This window comes from Mycetomoellerius zeteki, unplaced genomic scaffold (genome assembly GCF_001594055.1).
Source record: "Mycetomoellerius zeteki isolate Tzet28-1 unplaced genomic scaffold, Tzet1.0 scaffold657, whole genome shotgun sequence".
Lineage (NCBI taxonomy): Eukaryota > Metazoa > Arthropoda > Insecta > Hymenoptera > Formicidae > Mycetomoellerius > Mycetomoellerius zeteki.
The window spans coordinates 76,973-86,399 of NW_017257672.1; the positions used below are offsets into that span (position 1 = coordinate 76,973).

The 9,427-nt window shown below is 34.4% G+C and overlaps 1 protein-coding gene across 1 annotated transcript; it reads left to right on the forward strand.

Annotated features, from left to right (window-relative positions):
- The first annotated feature begins 4,012 nt into the window (after positions 1 to 4,012).
- On the forward strand, positions 4,013 to 6,068 carry LOC108728897 (putative nuclease HARBI1). Its single transcript, XM_018457708.1, has 5 exons — positions 4,013 to 4,461; positions 4,618 to 4,701; positions 4,813 to 4,952; positions 5,044 to 5,602; positions 5,708 to 6,068. Exons 1-5 carry the CDS (start codon positions 4,181 to 4,183, stop codon positions 6,066 to 6,068), a joined length of 1,425 nt encoding a protein of 474 aa, XP_018313210.1. The 5' UTR covers positions 4,013 to 4,180.
- The last annotated feature ends 3,359 nt before the right edge of the window (positions 6,069 to 9,427 follow it).

Genomic DNA, 9,427 nt, shown 5'->3' on the forward strand with positions numbered 1-9,427 from the left:
GCTGAGACACAATTTTCAAGTGACTGTAAACAATACAAATCGCGCTCAAATAACAAAACGTTCTGAAGAAGGTTATGGTCAAAAATGTCAAACTTTGTGGAAACGTCAGATGGCACCTGACAACACTCAGTGTTGCCAAGGCTCATAAGTAGTGCCCCTCGTACAGTAATGATGATTATTCTTTTCAAGTGTGTCGCAACCTATACAGCACAGAAAGATTGCAAAATGACTGCAGATATATCTCATTGTACCATTGTAATATTGGAAATAGATTGCGCAACGTATTTGTAACTGTTGCGAGTTTGAATTTTAAATCGAATGTCGCGCGCGATGTCGCTGCTGTGCAACCATGGTGTCCTACCACCTGGCCCCAGGGCGGCGCTTCCTGCACAGGCAGGTGGCGTTGCTAGGCCGCTCTCCCGGGGACTCTCTCCCTCGTTATTACTGCATCATGCTCGTTGCTCTCGATACATGGCCGGCCATCTTCTCTTGTGTGTGCTTTTCGCAGTGAGTACGTCTTTCGACGTCCCGTGGCAGATCGACGGTGTACATTCTGTTAGTACGTCATACGACGTCCCGTGCCGTGTCGGCGGTGTAAAGTCTGAAGTACGTCATTCGACGTCCCGTGGCCGTACGGCGGTGTAAACTCTGTTAGTACGTCATACGACGTCCCGTGCCGGAACGGCGGTGAGAACTCTGTAAGTACGTCATACGACGTCCCGTGCCGGAACGGCGGTGTAAACTCTGAAGCACGTCTTACGACGTCCCGAGCCTGAGAGGCGGTGTTTGGAAGCTCTGCTGTAAGTACGTCGTGGGAATCCCCACCCCTTCACTGGTGGTGTTTACGAGAACATCGTATGGAGATTCTGGCTCCTCATGTTATATTACATTTACTGTATTTGATTCTGACATCTTCATTAATATTATATTCATACATTAATTCTGTATTCTTGATAGATAACCTTTGCAATAAATTCTTACTTTCGTCTAACTCGTTCTTGGCCTTTCAGATCTACCTCTCTCGCCGCAGTGCGAACAGTAACAATTATTAAAAATAGTTCTTTTATAATTACGGAATATAATTTGAAATACAATTTGATATTGTTTAGATTAAACTCAGACTCATATAACTCATATTATTAAATATGTGTGCTCGTTATCGATTTACTTTCAACGATTATTTCCGTCGACAATTATTCTGTTCAAACCGCGCTTGTTACCGGTACCGACACTGTCAGGATTCATGATAGTGTTCTACCGATCAGCTGTTTACTTCGTGTCACACGATGTATACATTCACAACCTTTCCTTTGTTCTCGCGAAGCGAAGGATATCTCTCGATACGTGTGTGTATCTATCGCTTAACGATCAGTTCAGTTGACTTCGAATAAAGCTCAGCAGCACATCTCATTGTACATCGCTCTAGTTCTCTATTCTTTTCGACACCTTCTGACTCTTCGTGATTGTTCGCGTATAATTCCGACATCACCAGCGGACCTGGTTTCCGGTATCACTTTCCTTTCGCAATACTCACAACAGATATAAATAAAAAAAAATACAGAAAAAGAACTAACCAATATATATTTTATATAAGGAACAAATCAATATATAATTTTATACAATTATTATGTTTGATACTTAATTGCAAATTTTATATGCAGGTTCATTTTAGATAAATGCTAGAAGACTATGGGTAGAATTTACAAAATAATAGGTCATTTTGAAAGGAATTTAATAAGCTTTAAGATAATGTTATGTAAAATTTAATTCGAATTCTATTTTGAAAATTAGAAAAATGTAAAAAGCGAGCAAATCGCAAAGTCAAAAAATCGTACTTCTAATATAAGATGCCCCGAGAAATCGATAATAAAACGCAAAGTACATCAGTATTGCAATTAAAAACTTTTTTTAATGTTTTTAAAATACAGACACAATCAGCGTGCTTGAAAAATGAACATGTATTATACTCAGAACTCGTCTTTAGGTGGTTGGAACCAAGCATCGCAGAAATAGGTACACGATGTTCGGTTGTTCTTTTTATTATTGTACAATAACATTTATACTTTAATAACAATTTTCACTATGACATAGGAGCATAGGCGTGTGTGAAGTTGGCATCTCATCTTTTGGCACCACAAGTTTTGATAAGAGTTCCATTGGCACCCGCAATAGTTCTATAGTTCCTGATAGGTTTTATAAATAGTTCTGACGATTTAGTTAAAAAAAATAGTACTTGAAAATTTGAGGTGCTAACTTTCCGTGGCACCGCAAGACCATTCGAAAAAATCAATTGAAAACCAAGTAATCTTATAGTTCTCTATCTTATAGTTCGATGAGTTCTACAGTTCCTGATAGGTTTTAACAATATTTCCGGCCTCTAAGTAATTTTAAATAATAATTAAACCCGAGCGCTGGCACCGCACGTCAAGCGTAAAGTACCTTTTCGCAGCCAGTTCTGGCCGACTGTTTGCCATTTTCCGACAGTTCTACAATAGTTCCGAAGATATATGTAAGATTCGACCCGAGTACTCGTCGTTTAGTATGTTTAAATGATTTTTTAATCCGAGCGCTGGCACCGTAAACAATTTCTTGTTGTCATGTCACAGGAATCGTATGCTACGGGGTTGCAAAAAATTTTATTTCGTTTTTCGAGTCGAAGTACGGCACATCGTTAAAATAGATCCAAATAAATTTTAAATAAACCGTTTTAAAGATCAGATTTCAATTCATATACTGACTCGAAAAACGAAATAAAATTTTTTGCATATGATAATATAATATAATATAATAATTTTTCATATATGATTATGTATAAATATATATAAACATACATAATAAAATAAATTATATTTGTTTATGAACATTTATACACATAAACATATACAGGGTGTTCGATAATTAATGAAAAATTTTCTCGCAAAGGGGTAGAATGGACTAAACTGAGAAGAAAAGTTCTCTACCATTTTACAATTTTCACAATAGTTAACGAGATATTAATTGATAAAAATATGCAAATTTTCGCCCGGCCCATCGCCAAATGCAAGCGCGCGGCTGGATAATGCCGATATCACACTAGCGATTGGAGATTGCGTCTGCGTTCACATTTGCGCTTGCGATTAGACATTTTTCAATCACACTAGCGACGATTAGCGATTACGGCTGCTTTCCTTTTAGGAGACACAGTCGACACAAGTGTCGCTCTATCTTTGTCACTCTCTGAATGTCAAGAAGGATAGAACGACGCTTGTGTCGACTTGTGTCAATTTGTCATCAAATGGAAAGCAGTGTACATTTCATTAGATATTTTCTGCAACGCATGTGGAGAAAAACTATAAAGAAGGAATTATATTATTTTATATTTGCAAACATCATTAATTATAATTTACTGATTATGTGAGATATAAAAATGGATCTTCATAGGAAAAAGAAAATTTGCACTATTTTGATGGTTTTAATGTTGAAGTCACAATATGATATTATGACAAAGAAAAAGGTACTTCGTAAAAGAAGACTGTGGATTAAATCTTGGAAAGCTAGGAGGAGAGAAAGAGATTGTTTCCGTAATCTCTTTCTGGAATTACAATTAGAAGATCCAGAGAAGTATCGCAGATATGTAAATTAAATCTTCTTTTCTGGCTGTATACATATAGATTACACAGGTCAACAAGGTTTTGTTGTTGGGAAGCTGTGGGTCATTTCCGACGTAATTTTCTGCGTAGAATCCGAATCTGAAATCAGAATTGGTCTATCACGTCAGGATTTTGAGATATTTGAGGATATATATTCGAAAAATGCGTTTTTTTGCTATTTTCGAAGTTATAATCATTAGAGTTTTCCACGTCTAGTGAAGAAAGAAAAACCGATATTTGTCAATAAACAAACAACTTATTATTTTTTTTATACACACCTGCAAAATATCCTTTTTTATGCATTCAGGTGCTTCGTTTATCGAGCGAATTTCGAGCATCCTAAAACTTTCAGCGAGAAAGTTGTTCATTCGGATATGAACAAATGTTCTGGAAAGTTTCATTTTCATTGCATTAATAAGTTTAAAACTAATGATTTGTTTAAAGTTGGTAGACGCCTTGCACTCAGAGCCGCAGCGCACAAGACGCGCTGTCCGTTATTCAAGGTCCTAATATATAAACAGTCACAATTGTGACTGTTTGCTGTCTTAACAATGGCCCCGCGTAAGTGTTTAAATGATCCTAACAGTTTTTGTTATATTTGTGGTCGTTTCACGTTTGTTAAGAACAGGATAAAGCTTGAAGATAATGTGAAATCATTTTACCGCAATTACTTCAACATTTCGATATCCAATCAAGATAAGTCTTGGGCTCCACACGTAGCTTGTAAATCATGTGTTGAGTCATTAAGGCGTTGGAACAATGCCAAAAGTAAAATGCCCGTAACTTGGCGAAAAAAAATCGTAGGTAGTCGATCAATATCTCATTTTGAAGGGTAAGAATATTACTAAATGATGCAAATAGCACAAAAGACCCAAAAAATTGGTTGCGTCCTGTACATAACCTCTAAAGTAGCATAAAAACGCATTTTTCGAGTATATATCCCCTAATATCTCAAAATCCTGACGTGATGGGCCAATTCTGGTTTCAGATTCGGATTCTACGCAGAAAATTACTTCGGAAATGACCCACAGCTTCCCGACAACATCCAAGACCCCCTTTTTTGTAGACCTGTGTTATAATTAATACAAGTAGAATACAAGACTGTAATTTAACTACAGTTTATCAACTGATAGGAGGTAATTGAATATAATCGTTTTAAAGAAATACTACGTTTTATTGTCAGATGCCTTCGTATGAATTCAGATATATTTAAAGATCTTGTGGAAAAATTGAGTCCACTAATTAAAAGACAGAATACTCATCTTCGGGACAGCATTTCTTCTGCAGAAAGGCTTGCTGTGACATTGCGCCATTTGGTAACAGGTAGTTGATCAAGTTAATTTCAAGCAAATTAGATATTTTGGTACAATCTATTTTATATCAAGTAAAAATGTTTGTTATCTTTTGTATATAGGTGAAACTCAAGAATCATTATCTTATAGTTTTCGTCTCGGACAAAGTACTATATCTGGGATTATAAAGGATACTTGTCGTGCCCTCGTTTCTGTTTTGCAAGACGAATATCTTAAATTTCCTGACAGTAAATTGGCTTGGAAAGCAATTGCCTATGACTATATGGAGAGATGGAATTTTCCGAATTGTTTGGGTGTTATGGATGGTAAACATATTCGGATAGATCCTCCATTACGGTCTGGTTCTTCATACTTTAATTACAAGGAAACATTCAGTATTGTGCTTTTAGCACTTGTGGATGCTCAACTTCGATTTATATTTGTCGATGTTGGTACAAATGGGCGAGTTTCTGATAGAGGAATATGGAACAAATGTCCCTTAAAACATTATTTGGAGATAAATAATGATATACCTCTACCAAGTTTCTTACCAGATACTGAACAAGATTTTCCATATGTAATCATAGCGAATGAAGGTTTTACTCTCTCTACAAATATGATAATACCCTATCCTAAGCAACAATGTACAGGCAAAAAAGAAAGAAGAATTTATAATTACACGTAAGTAGAAATAAAGAAATAACTTTCTTATAAATCAGAGATGCATTTATTATTAATAAATGCTTCTTTTATTAATTAAATTTTTTTATTTAATAATAATTGCAGATTATCTAGAGGAAGACGGACTTCGGAAAATGGATTTGGAACCATGGTCAGCAGATTTAATATACTCAGGTCTCCTCTAAGATATGACCCAGATGACGCTCGTTGGATTGTACTGGCAATTTGTTGTCTTCATAATATGTTGAGGTCTCACAGTGTAGGCCGCATAATGTATACCCCACCAGGATATATTGATAAGGAAGATGAAAAGACAGGTCAACTTCAATATGGCGAATGGCGAAATGAACAAGGGCAAGGTTTACTAAATTTGCAACATCAAGGAGGCAATCGCCATGCTTCTGCTGCTATAGCTATGCGAGAGACTTTATGTGAATATTTTAATACCGTTGGAAGAGTGTCATAGCAAGATGAAGCAATTCGTTAAAAATATGATATACTTTTGTATAACTTCTTTCTTTCTTGTATTTTGTAGTTTTAATATACATTAATATACATTAATATACTTTGAAATGTCAAATATAATTATGAAGTTTGTATATCAAAAATACTTATAAACTAATAAATAAACAATGTTTCTGAGAAATGCACAGCTACTTAAATACTAGATCTATAATAATTAGATATTTTTAATTGCGTATATATATTTTTGTGAATACATATTTACAACCTAATACCTAATTATTGCAGATGTAACAAGAATTTACATTTGAATATTTTTATTGCATAACTATATGTAATTTAATTGTATTGAATTGTAATTTCTTCTTTGGCAAATAAAAAGCTCAAATATGTAATATACAAGGTAATACAAATAAAAAACATAATAAGAGGTTATATATGATGGATAATAATGTTATATGTATTAAAACTGAGACAATACTTTTAATATTTCATTTTCACACAGCTTACGTTGATCAGTTGTCATTTCACGCAGTCTTGCTGCGATAAACAATCCTAATGAATGAGCAGAGTCAGTAGATACAGATGAGTTTGATGAATTAGTTGAATTATTTGGATCTTGTTTGCACAAAGTTTTAATAGCAGTGACTGCTTCTATCATTATCGCACTATTATCATTAGGATCAAAGTCAGCTTTTCTTTTAGTATATTCTCGTTTAGTGTACATACATCTTACTTTCGACATCTTTTATTTTAGAAGCAGATGAAGTAAATTCAGAGCTTGTTGATGCTGTTGAAGTAGAAACAGTTGCATTGTGTAAAGTTGTCTATAGGACAGGAGCACATATAGGTTGCAAAGGATGAAATGCAGAAGATGCTGGCTGCTATGAATACAGAAGAAAGATTAATATTCTGGAAGTTTATGATATCAACAAATAGTTTTAACTTACTGTGTTTGCAAAACTTACAGATGATACTGATAAATCTGTGGTACTATCGGATGATTCTTCAGTTGATGCAATCATAAATTTCTGCAATAAATTTCAGAAATAATATTTAATATACATATTACAAACAACTTCATTGTACTAATTCCTTATATAAAATTTGTTTAAATATTATCGAAGTAATAATAATTTTAATTCGTACTTCCATAGAGTCATTATAATAAATGTTTATAACTAGGAGTTCCTCTAACGATTTCTTTTTCCTGATTCTCCTCTGCTATATGTGGTTGACACTGTTTCACTGATTCATTTGAAGTCTGCTCTATCTGTGATACAATATCATCAAGCTTTTCTGGGAAAATAGTAAGATTTGTGGTGGAAGTATACTCTGAACTACTATTTTTTTGAGAAACTTTAACCGATCATATAAAGACCACTTAGGAGTGTAAATATCTGCAGTGTCTTTTCCGCTGCGTTTAGAACCCTTTACTCTCCTCAAATTTGACATAAAAGTGTCTCTCATACTTTTGAATCTTCTTGCTACAATAGGACCTATAAAAGAAGGAAATATTTTACTTTAGATGCATGTAATTTATTTGTATACATAACCTTTTCAACATGCATACTATAACATATTTTAGCTTTTGATAAAAATAATTTTCCAGTTTTTTTCTCTACATTAATACAACATTTACCTGAGAACTGAGGTCCTAAAGAACGAGCCACCTCTTCCCAAACTGCATCTTTTAGATCTACTCTTTTGTAGAGTTCAGAGGTGTAATCCCAAAGAATAGGTCTACAACTCAACTAAATCAATTAGTATAAATTCTATATCTTTTGTAAATATATCAGCTTTTTTCGGTGGCATAATTCACAGATATACATATATTTCACGTTTTTCCAATAGATTATTTTCTATTTTCGCGTTACGATACATGAACTGATCACGTAACTACAAAACCATTTTGTGATTGGTTGCGTTTGCGTCTACGATTACGAAAAATAGACAGATGTCTAATCAGGAATCGTGAATCGCAATCGCCAACATCTCTTTTCTTATTGGTTGAAAGACAATCGCAGGTACAAACGCGAACTCGATCTCCAATCGCTAGTGTGATACCGGCATAAGACCGCCCAGCGAGGCGCGTCGCGCGCGTTCGCCGTCGCTAGGCACTCGTTGTTTATAATAAGCGGCAATGAAAGAAAGTTTTTTTTTGGCGCGCGGTACTGCATGTAGACGCACACCGGCTCGCTGCTCATGCATGTATGCACGCATGCTTTCCACATACGTGCATGCAAAAATAAATTTTTCGTTCGAAGATTTCGTTTTGATATGAACAGAGAATAATCATAGCTCAAAGAATAATTATAGCTGAAAATTCGACGCCATTCGCGACAAAATGTCTAGCGACGACCATTGTCGCTTATTATAAACAACGAGTGCCTAGCGACGGGGAACGCGCGCGACGCGCCTCGCTGGGCGGTTTTATCCAGCCGCGCGCTTGCATTTGGCGATGGGCCGGGCGAATTTGCATATTTTTATCAATTAATATCTCGTTAACTATTGCAAAAATTGTAAAATGGTAGAGGACTTTTCTTCTCAGTTTAGTCCATTCTACCCCTCCGCGAGAAAATTTTTTATTAATTATCAAACACCCTGCATAAATATTCATAACCATATATGTTCATATATGTTCATACATCCTTCTTCCTTTTGTAAAATTACTTTTAAGTGTAATATAAGTAGTAATAATATTATGAAAACATTAAGAATAATTAAAAGGATAATTTTTTGAAGATGTGTGAACACATTCTAAATGCATAAAGGGAAACTCATATGTTTGTTATAACTGCAATTCGGATAACAATTCGAATTAGATAAAATATTATTTAGTAGAAAGTTATACATTTTTTATTTTATAATAAATGTTTGTGTTTAAAATACGTTTTTATAAAAGTTAATATGTAGCCAAAGATGTACCTTAAAATATACATTAATCTTCATTTTAATAATGTTAGTCAAATTACTCCATTAGTCATTTTATCTCGATTCCGGGGCTAGTTGAATCAGATGGAATGCATTAGAAAAATGCATTTTTTTTTCATATCATCAGTTTTCCCTTATTATTACAATATTATTAGATAGTCAAATGTATGTAGTAACTGGTGTAAAATTCATTTTTTCGATAAGTCTCTTAATTTCGTCTGTAAAAATTCGAAACTGAAAAATGAGTCTACTAACTTCGGTCTCCCCTAATGCTTTTACATTTTTACATTGTATCGTAATTAATCACTTGTAAGAAGATTTGTTGTAAAAAGAAACGTTGTTTTGTTTAAGAAACATGTGCGCGCAATGACAAGGAATCCTTTGGATTTAATATTTTATATTCCCAAGGAGCACAATCTATATGGATAA

Coding starts and splice junctions, on each gene's coding strand:
- LOC108728897 (XM_018457708.1), top strand. CDS start 4,181: ATGGCCCCGCGTAAGTGTTTAAATGATCCTAACAGTTTTTGTTATATT. Junction 4,462..4,617: donor TCAATATCTCATTTTGAAGG/GTAAGAATATTA, acceptor TTCTGGTTTCAG/ATTCGGATTCTACGCAGAAA. Junction 5,603..5,707: donor AGAAGAATTTATAATTACAC/GTAAGTAGAAAT, acceptor TAATAATTGCAG/ATTATCTAGAGGAAGACGGA.